The sequence below is a fragment of the Pelodiscus sinensis genome, chromosome 20 (assembly GCF_049634645.1).
Source record: "Pelodiscus sinensis isolate JC-2024 chromosome 20, ASM4963464v1, whole genome shotgun sequence".
NCBI classification, from domain to species: domain Eukaryota; kingdom Metazoa; phylum Chordata; order Testudines; family Trionychidae; genus Pelodiscus; species Pelodiscus sinensis.
Genome location: NC_134730.1, coordinates 22,503,681 through 22,520,758, shown reverse-complemented (window position 1 = coordinate 22,520,758; position 17,078 = coordinate 22,503,681). Strand labels below are relative to the sequence as shown.

General features: G+C 41.1%; 1 protein-coding gene across 8 annotated transcripts in view; it reads right to left on the bottom strand.

Annotated features, from left to right (window-relative positions):
- The window catches only part of CEP112 (centrosomal protein 112), a 355,922-nt gene that overhangs the window by 202,456 nt on the left and 136,388 nt on the right, over positions 1 to 17,078 (bottom strand). For all 8 annotated transcript variants that reach the window (XM_075903951.1, XM_075903955.1, XM_075903952.1 and 5 more), the window contains one exon: positions 16,653 to 16,732. In XM_075903951.1, the coding sequence (XP_075760066.1) occupies positions 16,653 to 16,732 (80 nt within the window). The remainder of the gene's footprint in view (positions 1 to 16,652; positions 16,733 to 17,078) is intronic.

The window sequence follows — 17,078 nt, the reverse complement described above, 5'->3', positions numbered from 1 at the left end:
GACATAATTTTGAAAGAACCCTCCTTAGATTGAATTTATAAGCAGAGCGTCCACACTACAAAGCCCGTTATTTCAAAATAATGGGCCTCTTATTTTAAAATCTGTACTCCTGTTTTTCTCAGGGAATAATGCTAATTTCAAAGTAGTTATTTTGAAATAGCCTTAGTGTGGATGTTCCGGTGCTGCTATTTTGAAATAATTAGCCTCCAGAGGCCTCTCTCAGCTGCAGCTCTGACCACTCTGGCCACATCTGGCATATCCACTACTCCCCTCCTCCAGCGGAGCTTAAAAGTCCCAACAGCAGCAAAAGGGCTTGTCTCACATGGCCAACTGTGAAAGCCTCGTGCAAGACAGCAGCATCCAAAACAGGCATAAGCAACTCCAATGCTCCCTCAGACCCGCCCACAGGAGCCAGCACTCTGCTCCTCCATCAGCTGCCACTGCCCAGGGACACACAAGAGCTCCGACCTGGACTGGTGCGAAGATCCTGGACCTCATCAAGGTCTACGCAGAGATCAACCTCCAGGATTTTAAGACAGGAAAAGGATTGCCAAAATCTACCACCAGATCACCACCAGGCTGGCCGAGAAAGGTCACACCCAGACTCTCGACCAGTGCCAGATGATGGTCAAAGAACTCTGGCAGGCCGACCATAAGGCCAGGGAGCAGACCGGACATTCCAGGGCAGGACCACATGGCTGCTGCTACTATGACCAACTGGATGCCATCCAGGGAGGAGGGAGAGTTATGTCCCCTGCTGTCATCGCTGAGTCCAGCCAAGACATGCCCTGTGTCAGCATGCAGGAGAGCAGAGTGGTGGAAGATGAGGAGGCGGCGGCAGCCAGCTAGGACCTGCTCCTTACTATGGAGTGGGTCCCCCTCTCCCCTCCCAGAATGCCTCCCAGGTTTCAAAGGAATCCAGGGAAGGGACTTGAGGGGAGTTCTATAACTTTCCCTATCTACATGCGGGGGCAGGCAAGGGGCTGTGTGTTCTTCTCTTGGCCAACTCTGCCTCGGGGAGTACAAAACAGCCTGCTTATGTGTGTGCACATGGAGTGTGCACATAATATTCATAAGATTAATACAGATATCTCCCAGTGCATCACAAGCTCCATTAGCTACAGATTTAGAACCTCCCAAAATTTAGAGGATTATTCTTCAGGAGGATAGCTTGGCAAATATCCCTAAGAGAAAAAGCTTTACCTATGCCATAAACAATAAAGGAAATTATCTAGGATGGTACAAGAGTAGATTTGTCCCAGTTAGGATGTAAATTCTCATTTAAAAAGTTAATGGATTAAATTATGTGTTTAACTGGTTAACCCTGAAGGGCAGGAATCCCACAGCAGGGGGCTGTAGGAAACAGGTTAACTGGTTACCTGGTAAGCATGAGGTGACCGGGTACATATCACCTCAAGATAGGATCCAGAGATAAAATTTCTCGATACCTTAAATGATTGCTTCTTGGAGCAGTTGGTTCTGGAACCCACAAGGGGAGAGGCTGTTCCTGATTTAGTCCTAAGTGGAGCACAGGATCTGGTTCAAGAGGTAAATATAACTGGACTGCTTGGAAATAGTGACCATAATGTAATAAAATTTAACATCCTTGTGAGAAAAACACTTCAGCAGCCCAACACTGTGGCATTTAATTTCAGAAAGGAGAAACACACAAAAATGAGGAAATTAAACAGAAATTAAAAGATACAGTGACAAAAGTAAAATCTCTGCAAGCTGCATGGAAACTTTTCAAAGACACCATAATAGAGGCCCAACTTAAATGTATACCCCAAATTAAAATACACAGTAAGAGAACCAAAAAAGTGCTACCGTAGCTTCAAAACCAGGTAAAAGAAGCACTGACATAAAAAGATATCATTTAAAAAGTGGAAGTCAAAGTCTAGTGAGGAAAATAGAAAGGACCATAAACTTTGTCAAACGAAGTGTAAAAATATAATAAGAAAAGCCAAAAAGAAGTTTGAAGAACAGCTAGCCAGAAACTCCAAAAGTAATAATAAAATGTTTAAGTACATCAAAAGCAGGAAGCTGGCTAACCAATCAGTGGGGCCCTTGTATGATGGAGACGCTAAAGGAGCACTCTGAGATGATGAAGTCATAGTGGAGAAGCTGAATGAATTCTTTGCTTCAGTCTTCACGGCTGACGATATTGGGGAAATTCCCAAACCTGAGCCATTCTTTTTAGGAGACAAATCTGAGGAATTATCCCAGATAGAGGTGTCATCAGAGGAGGTTTTGGAACAAAATTGATAAACTTAACAGTAGCAAGTCACCGGGACCAGATGGCATTCACCCAAGAGTTCTGAAAGAACTCAAATGGGAAATTGTTGAACTATTAATTGTGATTTGTAACCTATCCTATAAATCAGCTTCCGTACCTAATGACTGGAAGATAGCTAACCATGACGCCAATATTTAAAAAGGGCTCTAGAGGTGATCCTGGCAATGGCAGATCAGCAAGTTACTTCATGGCAGCCTGCCCTTCTTCGCCCTCCGGTGCTGGGGGGAACCAGCTTTTAAGCCTGCTCTCTCCAGCAACAGCTTCTGCCTGCCCCCCTCTACTTCCTTTATAGGAGGCAGTGGGGGGGAGCAGGTGGGTCCGCAGAGCCAGCAAGCGTGGGGAGCCCTCTTAAAAGCCTGCTCTCCGTGCATATCAGCTCCCCCTTTTTCCACTCACCCTCTGCTGCTGCCCCCTCTTTCTGCCTCTGATGCAGTGGCAACGGGGAGAGGGAGGAGGTATGCATACAATTGACAAGACTGATATCCCTAGAACAAATTCTACTGCTCAGATAGCCAATATCCTATTGCTAACCAATTAATATTTGTTTTAACTATATTTTATATGGGCTACTTGTTAGTTCCATCATTTGTACCATATGTATAACTTGAAAAAATATGGATACCATCAAAAGTGCAATTAATCAACTTTTTTAGAACAAATGCTCTCTATAGCCCCTGAAATGTCAGTAATACTGAAGCTTTAGTTCAGATTGAAAACTGTACATGAAAATAAATCTCATCATAAATAGAGATGAAACAAGAATGCAATGTTCTGTTCTATCAGATTAATTTTGAAGTCAGATTCAAGGCTACTTCAGGAATTAATTTGGATTTAACAGTTCAGATTGGTCAGAAGTTCTGGGTTTTAACCAAGCCCTAATATTCATTAAGAAATATAATCACTCGAACTTCTACATAAAATTTTCAAAAATCCAACTTTCAAATATCAGCTATGTTTTATGCAAAATGTATAATCAATGTATAATGCTGTAATTTTTTAATTATCACTTAAGAAAAAGAAATAAATGGCTACTAAATATTGTGCAAAATTCATTCTATTATGCTGGTGAAAATCCAAAGAATAACTCTCAAAGTCAGTGCAGTTATGTTAGATTCAGTTCAGTATAAAATGCAACCGAATTTTGTCCAGCAAACCCACAATATAAATAAAAATATCTGAATAGAATAAGTTAAAAATAAATATAAAATTAACAATGATTATATATTGATTTGAATTTCCATGGCCATGTCCCATCATTTTTTTGGGAAAATAATATTGACTGAAAGAATGTGGTGCTATTTGGACATGGCATCTGAAACAGATCACACAAAAATAGTTAAACAGTATCAGTATGTTTTAGTAACTGATTTTGAAAAGTGCAAGCCTGTCTGTCGATTGGAATGGCTGTGTCAGTTTCTGGAAAATACAGCCCCCGCCCCCCGCACCCCCAATGGTGACATTACAGCAAGCTCTTAGTTTTAAACAAGATTGGATGACCACTAGACAGGCAATGGAGAAAAGAGGTGTTGCTAGTTTCTTGTGTAAACAAACAATTTCATAGAGTGAATTTCAATGAGCCAGCTGGTGAACATTTGCTCTGTATCATCAGCACTTGCAAAGTGCTTAGCCTTGGCTCTCCAGACAGGTAACAAAAAAAAAATTAAAAAAGGAAAAGAAAAAGTAAGGAATACCACGAAGCACTTAACTATAGATCACTTGCATGTATTCTTTTGACAACTGAATGTACAGTTGTAAAAACTGCACCCGTAAAGGCTATGTTACAATACTCTTCTTTCTCCCATTTCATTCCTTTCAAACTTATTTCCTTCAACAATGCTTGAGATCAGCAGAAATAAAATACTGTGGGAACATTATGATCTTAGCACTACAAAGAAAATAATGTCAATTGGTTTATCAGGCACTCGAAGTGGAAATGTTTTGGACCAGGACCCACAACTGTTCCTTGGGTATGTAAATAACCACTACCATGTTCTGTACATAAGGAGAGCAGCAGCAGAACAAAACAATATTACACTGTGAAGAGAGACGATATGAAGGTAAGCCTAAACATAAATGCAACTATTTTCACATTTCCATACACACCTATAAAATATTACATAGAGACACTCTCTGAAGTTCCAGGTGGCTATTCAGTTATGCGTGTATTCTGGATTACAGATGATTACAGGCAACCTTCAGAGATGATCTCTAGTAAGAAGAAAATCTGAAGATACTCTGTGTTCAGATCTGGAGAAGGCAGCATAAATACTAGCTCCATAATTCATACAACCCACTCCACCATATTCTTTTCTCTCACCTCTAGTTATGTAAATATACTTATAGTAATTATGGGCATAGACAAGTACAGTATCTGGAAAATGGTTTTCAAGGCAACTGCCTTCATATACATCTACATAGCAGCATTATTCTGATATAACCAAGAGCGCGTCTACACTACAAGACTTTATTTCGAAATAATGTCGAGCTGGAGGACTTCTTACTCCAACTCAAGTAACCCTCATTTTATGAGGAATAAAAAGTCAAAGGAAGAGTGTTCTTCCGTCAACTTCCTACTTTGTGGACAGCACCAAAAGTTGAAATAAGTTATTTCGACTTAAGATACGCAATTGATGTAGCTGAAGCTGCACAGCTTATTCCAAACTTAGCCCTGCTATGTAAACGTACCCATAAAGATTTGGATTAACTCCCTTCTAGTATTTAGAGGACTGAAGCTCACATCACTAGTGTTGTTTATAATTTTTATTCTTCTAATGTCTTTAAAGAATGTGGGTGATGTCAGATCTTATGTCATACACTGATGGCATATCTAAATGTGTATACCTGTTCTGCTGCTTCTATTTGCACTTCCTAGATTAAATTTCCTGCAGCACATTAGAGGCTAACATATCTATTGGGGCATATGCTTTCATGGATAAAACCCACTTCATCAGATGAACTGGAGTGGAAATTAGACTGCATATATGAGAGACAAAGAGACAAAGAAAGAGAGAAATAAAATTACTTTTCAAGTGTAGGACTAGTGTGAATAAGGCCAATTAAGTTAGGGTGAATGTGGCTCATTCACAGCATTTTAGGAGGAGGTGTGAATATGAAGAGGAACTGCCCTTGTAGTGAGATAACCAATTTAAATCCTTATTCAGTCCTAATTTCATTTGTTGAATTTGCAAATTAATTGCAGTTCTGCTGTTTCCCATTGTAATGTGGGTTTGAAGCTGTGTGGGGTTTTTTTTCCTGAAGAAGGATGGCCTATTTTTAAATCCATTACTGAATGGCCAGGGAGGATAAAGTGTTGTTCTACAAGTTTATGAATGTTACCTTTCCAGCACAAAAGCTCATGATACCATCTACATTTTGTGTTAGTCTCTAAGGTGCTGCAGAACTATTTGTTGTTGTTTTTGGGGGAGGGGGGATTTCCAGTTACAGACTAACATGGCTACCCCTCTGAGACCTTTCTAGAGGTCTGCTTTGTGTCCATTTATGCATAGGCACAGAGTCTATCTAGTTTGGCCAATATACATAGTAGAGGAGCATTGCTTGCACACTGTATTTTGTATGCCAATATGGATTGATGCCAACCCTGGAAATACATGCAGGACACAATTAATTTTAATGTGAAATCATTAGCATATCATTGATTATAGATCCTATCTTAACATCAAACTGTCAATATTTTAAACATGTTGCTACATTAAATATTATCAATTATAAGAATTGTATTTTTATACTGAACATATAAACTTCTCTGGAGTTCCATGAAAATACTGTGCCTACCTTATTTTAATCCATTTCAATACAATTATTAATTACGGTTCCGTTTTTTAAAAAAGTTTTTGAAGTAAGGAAACTTTTTTCCCCTTAAATGACTTTTTCACATAATAAAATTTTACAAGACTAGGAATGTGATGGTCTGAAGTCTGCAATGGGATTTAGCACCAAAAGAAACAGTACAAAGGAAATGTAATAGTTTAGTAACAATATTTTATGATTACAGCTCATCCTTCTCCTTATTATGAGAAATACTATTGATCTTGACAATAGTAAGTATACTACATCATACTCTATGTCTGTCAGGCAGTCGGTTTCAAGTGGAGTGCCCCAAAGATCAGTTCTAGGGCCAATTTTATTCAACACTTTTATTAATGTTGAATAACTGGATGAGGGGATGGATTGCACCCTCAGCAAGTTTGCAGAGGACACTAAGCTAGGGGGAGAGGTAGATATGTTGGAGGATAGGGATAGGGTTCAGGGTAACCTAGACAAGTTGGAAGATTGGGCCAAAAGAAATCTGATGAGGTTCAACAAAGACAAGTGTAGAGTCCTGCACTTGGGATAGAAGAATCCCAAGCACTCTTACAGGCTGGGGACCAACTGGCTAAGTAGCAGTCCTGCAGAAAAGGACCTGGGGATTACAGTGCCTGAGAAGCTGGATATGAGTCAATAGTGTGCCATTGTAGCCAAGACGGCTAATGGCATAATGGGGTGCATTAGGAGGAGCATTTCTAGCAGATCTAGAGAAGTGATTATTCCCCTTTATTTGGCATTGGTGAGGCCAGATCTGGAGTACTGCACCCAGTTCTGGGCCCCCCACTATAGAAAGGATGTGAAAGCATTGGTGAGGGTGCAGTGGAAGGCAACCAAAATGATTAGGGGGTTGGAGAACATGACCTACGAGGATAGGCAGAGGGATTTGGGCTTATTTAGTCTGCAGAAGAGTGATGGAGGATTTGATAGCAGCCTTCAACTTTCTGAAGGGAGGTTCCAGGGAAGCTGGGGCGAGGCTATTCTCAGTGGTGACAGATGGCAGAACAAGGAGCAATGGTCTCAAGTTACAGTGGGAGAGGTCTAGGTTGGATATTAGGAAAAACTATTTCCCTAGGAGGGCGGTGAAGTACTGGAATGGGTTAACTAGGGAGGTCCATCCCTAGACGTTAAGTCCTGGCTTGACAAAGCCCTTGCTGGGATGATTTAGTTAGGGTTGGTCCTGCTTCAGGCTGGGAGCTGGATTTGATGACCTCCTGAGGTCTCTTTCGGCCCTTGGATTCTATCATCTTGGAAAGAAGCAGTAACATTTCCAATTGATGCATCAAAATGACTAAAGCAGTCAGTATTTTGGCATTTTTCATTTAAAAAATCATGAACACAAGCAGGAATATATTCTAGTTCACATGAAAGGAGGACACCGCCTTCAGCAGTGCTGGATGTGGCCACAGCTGGACCTTGTTCTTGCAGAAAACCATGTAAGGCAGTTCTAAGATCAGGATCTTCATCGCCGACAGCCATCTTGCCAACATCTTGGCAAGCAACTTTCCAAGACAAGCAAAAAAGAGAACAAGAGTCCAGCAATTTGAAGGGTGGACTGATGAGCCTAAAGAAGAGCAGGTTAAGGCTCTCGAGGCCCTTCAGGAACCTGACTATCATGTCATGAGAAAAGACAGTCTGACCCTGAATCAGCTGGTGGACTGCTGAGATGGGAGCAAGTATTCCCTGATGGAAGAGTGCATCAGATGTGTGTTCCTGAGTTGCAGTAAACAGTCTAAAATAGACTGCACTGAAGAACATGAGGGAGACATGTCATGTTCCAATGCCCAGTGGGAAACCCTCAACTGCTTGGCCAGTTAAGTTTGTCTCATGGGTGGTTTCTTGCTTCCCAGGAGAAGCTGCTGGTCATCCTCTGAGAAGGTATGGTCCTCTGGGTGTAGAGACTTCAAGGTGGGGTGCAGGAGCCAACCATAATCCTGCGACAACAGGTCTAGATGGTTGGGAAGGGGCTAAGGAGAACCCAGCACCATGCCAAATGAATACTGGCAAGGCCATGCTAGGGCAATCATGATAACTCGGCATTGTCCCCCTTGATCTTGCCAACGAGAGTAATTGGCAAGTAAATCTGTACATCAGACCTCTGGCCCACAACAGAAGGCAGGCATAGGAGAGGGAGCTTTTGCTCATTCCTAAGTGGGAGCACAACCCATGGCATTTTCTATATTGCCTGGTGGAAAACAGATGTAGTTGGGGAGATCCCCACCTCTGGAAGAGCATGTAGATCCCCACCTCTGTGTGAAATGACCATTTGTGGTGAGAGGTGATATGCCACTGCCTTCCTGACACTGCGGAGCTGACAAGCTTCCAGAAAGATGTCATGGCCGATGTAGAAATCCTAGAGGACAGAGAGCCAATGAGCATGCTCTCCTTTGCCTATTGATGTAGAACATCAAGGCTGTATTGTCCATCGGGACTCTCACAATCTTGCTTGACAGCTGAGACAGGAAGACTCCAAGGCCAAGCAGACTGTCCTGAGCTCTTTGACAATTTTGTGTAATGTCATTTCCTCTGTAGACCACATCCCTTGGACCTGGAGACCTCCAACGTATACACGCCAGCCCAAGTCTAAGGTGCCTGACACCAACTCAATGGAGAGAGCAAGGCTGTTGAATGGGACTCCTTTTAGGACATCCTTGTTCCTGGTCCATAAGTAAAATGAGTTTAGAACTGCTGAGAGAATGGGGACAACCTTTCCCAGGTGATCCCTCCTGAACTGGGCTCCTTCTCATGGCTACAGCTGTTGATATAGTATGGGTTGCCAAATTAGCAGATTTGGCCTGCAGACAGGTTTGCAGGGAGGTCCTCACAATGGCCTTGCCCTCTTTGAGAATGGCAGCAAACTCTGCCCCTGAGTCAGACAGAAGCAGCTCCTTGAACTAGGACAGCACTTTCAAGGAATTAAAGCTGTAACGGCTGAGGACCTCCTCCTGGTTGGTAATGCTAAACTGGAGCCCCTGGTAGAATGTGTCTTCTTGCTGAAGAAATCCAGCTTCTTTGCCTCTCTGGATTTGGGAGTTGGTTCTGGTTGCTCTTGCCTCTCCTCCTGGTTTGCATCTGCCTAACTGTGCCCAGCTGAGGCTGTGAGAGAAAGCACTCAGACTCTTTTGAAAGCACAAAGTATGTCCTTTCCACCCACATGGCAGTAAGGGGAAGAGAGGTGGGTGTCTGCCACAGCATTTTGTTAGTGCTTTGAATGGTCTCAATGAGCAGCAAAGCCAAACTTGAGGACCTTCAGGCACTACGAGGTCAACAGCAGGTCCTTCTCCGACATCAGCGCCATCTGCATGTACAAATTCTGAGTCACCCTTGTGAGCTGCGGGCTCTGTTGTCCAGGACCAGCAGTGTGGTAGATGTGCCTGCCACTGCCTCATCAGGAGAGGATGAGGAACATGCCTATGGGGGCATCTTGTCCCCCCGCTCATGGAGATAACACTACACCTATAGCCAGAGCTGGACAATTAGGGCAATCTACTCGCCCGTGGCAAGTAGATTTTAGCCTGGCACAGCACCGCAGTGCAATCTGCGCACATGTACCGTGCCAAACCGCGTGGCTGGCGAGCGGGGCTTGTCACTTCTTGTCAAGCCTTGCCTATAGCAATGGCAGCTTTCAGCCCCATGCTGGCCTCAATCTCCGTTGCAATCCTGGGCTCCAATCTCATAACCTTGCAGAAGTTCTCAGTCTACAGCTGATGATGGAGGAACTCTTGCCTCCAATATAACTGATAATGATTTGGATCCCAGCCCGAGGGCTTGATGGTAGGCCCATACAGTCTAGAAGGACCCCTGAACCAGTGCCTGCTGCTGTAGTGGACATAGCATTACAGGCAATGTCTGTGCCACCTTCTTACTCCACTGTCTAGTGAGAGAACAACTTCTGTCAGTCTTGTGAGGTGCCAGCAAATGCAAGCTGCGCCAGGCACTCACTCTGAAAGAAGTCTTCAGTGCCAGCTAGCGATGGTACCAAAGAGCCTGAGCCCTTTCTCGGTACTGCAGCCCTTCTTACAGAGGCAGTGATGCCTTGAACCAAAATGCTGGGCTTGATAATGGACACTCTGCCAAGGAGGAGCAGAGGGAAGACTCCATGAGGAGCAATTTTAGCCTAAAGTCCCTCTCCTTTTTAGTTCTTGGGCAGAAGCCTCTACAGATTTTCAGAGATGGATGAGAGCAGCTCCAGTGACTGTTAATGGTGGTATGAAGGAACTGAAGATGTGTGGGTCAGCACAGACCTATATATTCCACCATGAAAACATGACTCCAGGGGATTCCACAGCCAATCTGACAGGTACCATTAGGGGAGAAACCTTGTGACAGCTGTGCACGTGGCACACACACACACACACACATCTACTTGGAATCAAAATGAACAAACATTTGAAAAAGAATAAACAATTCCATTGTGATACATTTATGTGATAATCGTTACGCAAATACAAAAAGATATACAGTATGGACAACCTAAAGCTTGAAAGTTTTAGTTTAATAATGAAGCATTCCCTGATTATTCAAAAGACCTAAGAAATTATCTGAATAAAAGCATATATAGTCTGCCTTGTGACTATTCTTATATAAAACCTTGTTCAAAAACCCTGTATCTAACTATATAAAGTAACACTAGCATCTGACTGAGCAGTTTTTAGTAAATAACTCTTAATTTGTTTCAGAATAATCTTTGGGTTTTTATAAAAAAAATTACTTCTGCAACTTTGAAATGTGCAAAACTTAAATTGGGCTAAAACATATGGAAATAGTATTCGACATAATCAAAAAAGGAAGAAGTAAAACTTGTCACACTTGCATCTTCTGTGCATAAATCATTTATCCATCAGAAAATACTAGGTTTGTTGCATCTTGATCAAATTTTCAATCTGCAGACTCAATGAAAAAGTTAGTTGGTACAATAGATCTCTTTTCAGTGCAGCGTGCATCAATTCTCTACACTGTTTCAGTAATCTTTGAAAAAGGAGAAAGAAAGATTACTTACCAGTAACTGTAGCTCCTTGAGACATATGCCACTGCACATTCACACTAACAGGATGCACTCCTGGCACCACTAACCTTCAAAAATAATTCTAATAAAGCACTGTCCCCACTGAAATTATAACATGCCAAGTATTTGGAGATGAGCTTTGTAAAGGCCACGTATTTCCCTACTGCCTCTGGGGTAGTAAAACTCTGAGGGAAAGAGGAAGGTGGGCATAACATGAATATAAACAGGAAACAGACAACCAGAGTTGCCACTAGGGGTACGTCTAAACTACATGCCTCTGTCATCAGAGGCATGTAGATTTGTTGTTTTGGCAAAGGCAAATGAAGCCGCGATTTAAATGATCGCGGCTTCATTTACATTTACATGGCTGCCGCGCTGAGCCGACAAACAGCTGATCAGCTGTTTGTCCGCTCAGCGCGCTAGTCTGGACGCTCCCCTGCTGACATCAAGCCCTTTGTCGGCAGCCCCGGTAAACCTCATCCCACAAGGAATAACGGGGCTGCCGACAAAGGGCTTTGATGTCGACAGGGGAGCATCCAGACTAGCGCGCTGAGCGGACAAACAGCTGATCAGCTGTTTGTCGGCTCAGCGCGGCAGCCATGTAAATGTAAATGAAGCCGCGATCATTTAAATCATGGCTTCATTTGCCTTTGCCTATGTGTCTAATCTACATGCCTCTGATGACAGATGCATGTAGTCTAGACACAGCCTAAGTGTTCTTGTTTTCTTCTTTGAGGTTGGCTCCTGTATATTCCCACTAGTGAAACTGGGTGTCCAAATACCCTACGTGGCTTTCATAAGTCTATTATCAAAGAGGTCAAGTCTAGAGAACAGCGTTTTTCAAACTGTGGGTCAGGATCCCAAAGTGGGTCACGACCCCCATTTTAAAGGTTTAAAGGGGCTGGTTTAAAGGGCCCCAAGGCTAAAACTTAAACCCCACCACCCAGGGCTAAAACTGAACCTTGAGGGCTTCAGCGTTGAGCAGCAGGGCTCCGGTTACAGATCTCCTCTTTGCATCTGAAGCTCTTGGGCTTTAGCTTTGTCCTGATGGGGCAGGGTCTCCCCCCTACCCAAGCTAGTAGGGTTCAGACAGGCTTAGGCTTTCCGACACCTTCTTTGGATTATGTAGTAATTTTGGTTCTCAAAAGGGAGTTGTGGAGCAATGAAGTTTGAGAACCTCTGCCACAGAGTAATGTACATAAAGATGGGGGAAAAAATCCTAAAGATCTCTATCGTAGAAACAACCTGTATCGTACAAAAGTTTCACAGGGTTAGCCATGTTAGTCTGTAACTGGAAAAACTTAAAAAAATAATGAATAGTCTTGCAGTACCTTACAGATAACATCTACATTTTTTTTGTTAGCCATGAGCTTTCGTGGGCACAACCCACTTCTTCAGATGAATGGCGTATAAGGTGTACAGCTTTCAAATAAATAGCACAGAAAGCGGATGCAGGGGAGAGAAGGAAAAAGAAGGAAAAATGGGGAAAGAAATTGTCAAGTAGAGTGTTCGTGTTAAATGAAGCTGATAAGAGTACTTAGTACACACTCTAAGTACCCTTTGTTTGGTTTTTTATGTCATTAGGATGTAGACTATAGCGGGCCATCCAGCCAACATCTTTCTCTAGACTTCTGTTGTAGGTATCAACTTTGTATATGAAATTAAGTATAGATTTCAATGTATAATCTATTTCACTAGTGGTTACGTTAAAGAGCAGTCTCTTAAAACCTATTGTAGCTTTTGGGGAAAAGCAACTTCCTAAAAGTCTTCAAGTCCCATGTAAATAAAAACTGAAATATTCTTAACAGCTAGAATATGTATAGAGCCTAGGTTCACCTAAATGAAAGTGGGGGTTGGATGTGCACATAGAGCAGCTTAGTCCTTATGGAGGATAGAAGGAAATCAGCCACCGACATCATTTTTCTCATAGATATAACTTTGTGATTTTTAATTGTAAATGTCTTTTGCAACAGATTAAATAAAAAACATTCCATCAGTTATTCAAAATGAACGTACGTTAACTTTATCAGCACCCAGAGTCCAGATTAGACCAGATTTTCTGACAGTGAAGGTGTATTAAGTAGCCCTTTTAGGAATTTTACAATAGTGGAATGGCTAAAGTATTTTCAATTACCAACTAAAAACAGTGTGTTGAAATGTCAATAGATCACGCTGAATAGTGACAAGGAGAGGCTCAGACTTCACGTACAATAAATAGTCCAGAATGGATAAAATGGCAGCCTACCTAGAGTCAGGTTATCTGTTGCCTACAGAGATAAGTTATTTTCCTTTGATAGGGGAGAAAAAAAAGTTACAAACCTGTTCTGCAACCTACTCTTTGAAATGTTTTCCACATGTGCACTGGACTGCACATGTGTGTGTGCCTTTAGTACAATTGTCAGAATGCATCTCACTCAGCGGTACCCACTGGGACAGCTCACACTGCATGCAGCATAAAGGGCAGAGCCACCTCCAATCACCATCAGTTCCTTTTAGACAGAAAACTCCAATGCAGAGGGGCAAGAGGGCAGGTCACAGAGCGGACATGTGCAACACATGTTGAAGAATAACATTTATGGAACAGGTCAGTAACTGTTTTTTCTTCTTTGAGGGATTATACATGGGCATTCCACTCCTTGTGACTCAAGTCATGAAAACAGGTGATGGGATCAGAGCAGGAACTGAAGGACTGTTAAACCAAATCTGGCATCATATCTAGCTTGCCAATTGGGAAAACAAGCCCAAAAACCTTAAAAAAAAATCACAACTAAAACTTACAATCCTAATTGTATTGAAGACTAAATTACCTCTATCACACAGACTATATTTACAAATGCTGGGAGAGAGAGAACAGCTTTGGCATGGAACAGAGTTCTAAAGACCACTGCAGGCAGTAAGAAGGAATTGAGGAGGCTTAAGGGAGGCTCTGACTTTTACACCTCTATGCAGTGGTGCACAGCAGTGGGAATTTGAGCTACAGCTGGATGCACTGATGCCAAGACCAGAATGAATACGTACGTCAGTCACTTGAGAACAAATGATTTGTGCATAAGGAGGTCAGGTGACACTGTTAGATGATAATTTAGACCATAAAGTTTCTGGAGGAGGGTTTGTATCTTAACTATGTTTATGCAAAGTTCAAAACAATGGAGCCCCAATCCTAAGGATGCATCTTTCAGTGTTATTTTAGTATAAATTATATTTATAAAATGATACAGGGGCTCTCTCATGACAGGTCCAGAAGATCTCAGTGCCACTGCTGATCTGTCAGACCTAGAGCACTCAGTCTAATCCAATTTTTCTGATCACCAATAAAAATAATGGAATGCATCAGATACAGTAGCGGTTCCACCTCACTCTGAAGCAAAGCTGAGGATGCTTTGCACTGATTCTTGTGGGAAAACACATCTATGAAAGATTTCAAATGTATCCAGTTCTTTATCTTTTAAATTAATGGGACTGTTTACAGATTAAGGCACTTTTCAACATTATTAAGAATACCTGGCCCTATGTTAACATTGTATGTCAAAGTTTCCAACCTATTGAGACATCCACTTTTGAAATGTTCAAGTTCCCACTTGGGTGTAATAAAAGGACTATTTATAGTCTTACGTGTTGATTTGAGAATCCACTTATCAGATTTAAGCAGCCCATTAAACTGCTCAGTTTTGAATAATGGCCTTCCACAATAAATTCTAAACTCTGATGTACAGCATTTGTCTTCACATAGCTTGAAAAAAAATCACTACTGAATTAACATGACAGTGAATTTTCAAAACACATATCTAAAATTATAACCCAGACCTCTGTGTTTAATTTTGGCCTCCTGTGCTTGGATTCAGATACTACGGTAGATCAGGTACTACAAAGCTTTTCACCACACTAGTTAGGGTAGTTTGCTTTGTTCAGTGATCATTGACACAATAAGCTACTTGGATTGTAAAAAAAATAAAACCTGTCATACCAGATGCGTTACATCAAAACAATTGAAATGTACGTTTTAAATCCAGATTCTGCCATCAGATACAAGGCACAATTTCTGGAAAATCACTTAATAAATGCAACATGATACACAAAATGAGCTCAAATACAGCATTTTAGATCCAAATCACCCTTTTTAAATTTAAGTGACACAAATTCTTATGGTTCTTCCTGAAAATAATAGTACACATAATCACTTTTTTAGCAAAATATTATCGATAAATTAACCCGTTGCTTCTTCCTGCATAATATTTTGAAGAGCTGGTCTTTATTCTCCATCCATGCCATTAATATTCTCATCTAGGTCCTTATCATCTTGACTACTACATCCTCCTCCTTTCTGGCCACAACAAACTCCCATCTTGACCACTTTACACACTTCCAAAATTTGGGTACCCAGATTATTTTTTTAAGACATTGCTTGGACTAAAACCTCCAATTACTTTCCATTCTCCACCATATCTAACGTGTTTTATCAGTTTTTATTATAAGGATTTCACAGCTACCCCTGCCCTATCTGTAATATCTTATACAGTATCAAAATGTATCCGCTATGCAACTGATGTCTGCCTCGACTGCCCATCTGTAAAATTTTCCAACAAGCACCTTCACACATTCTCCCGATTCCTCTCTTGAATAGGAGAATCTCATCATAAAAATGTGCCATGGCACCATATTTTCCCTCCCCTTCCAACTCTTCTCTGTTATAATGCCTACTACAAACTCAACAACGGAACAGACAATGTGTCATGACTGCTTCTATCATGCAGATTGCTATTATTCCTTGAACTCCCCCAGTCTCTTTGTTCTATCCACATGTTGTCTTTCATCTTATGCTTAGTTTGTCATCTCGTGGGGCAGGAACTATCTATTTTGCTATCTAATATACTTATATAATGCCCATCACTGCAATATCTGATCACTTTCCAATCATTAATATATTTATCCTCACAACAGGTCTGGAGAGTAAGGAAATACTCCAGGGGTACTCCGATTTTACAGAGGGGGAAATGAGGCAGAGAGATTAAGTGACTTGTTCATGGTCACAAAGGAAATCTGTAATGGCACAGGGAGTTGAACCCAGATCTCCTGAATCCCAGTCTAGCATCTTAACCACTGAATCCTGTTTCCTTTAGAAACTACCACAATGAAAATAAATAACAATAAATGAACATTTCAGTTGTAACCTGATCCTCCTAATAAATGTCCACAACAACTGATCTTCAGTAAGGAATAATGGTGTTCAAACATGTCAGTTCTAAACTGAAGCTGGTTTGAGTTACTTAAGGGGAAAAGAGCATCTGAAACCACTAACTTCTATTTTGCTACATTCCTATCACTTAAAACCAGATGAACTGATTTTTAAAAAATTTTTACAGCTGACTAATAAAACCCTAAAAATAAGGTTTTATAATGGAAAGCTGATCCAAACTAAACTATAGGAGTGCTGTTATAAAACATAAAGCATGTGGTCTACTTACTGAATTTGAATAAAAACACAGAGACATTTAAAGAAATAAATTATTCATCATCAAATGTCTTACTTACTTCAAAGCCTCTTCCAGTTTGCGAATTTTCTTTTGAGTATCCCCCCTCTCTTTATCAAAGTCATTCTGGAAGCCATGAATCTATCATTTAAAAAAATTAAAATTTTAGCTACTACAGCCTGTGATCAACCAAACGATTAAGTATTATTTCAATATTGAACTTAATAAGTTAGTTGTATATAAGTTTAGATAAGAAGTTGTTGAAATATAATCAACCTATTGTTGATCACTGAAATATAATCACTGTAATGTGATGTTGCCGTAGTTCAAGTATAAATTTCAGGAACAAAATTAACAGACAGCTGATCTGAATATAACCTTTTCTATTAGTGTGACTCTCCTTCCTGTCCAAAGAGATGTTAAACTTCCAGTGTTAAAAATACAATAATTAGCTTTTTCTTTAGTATCAATTGCCAGAATGAGGATA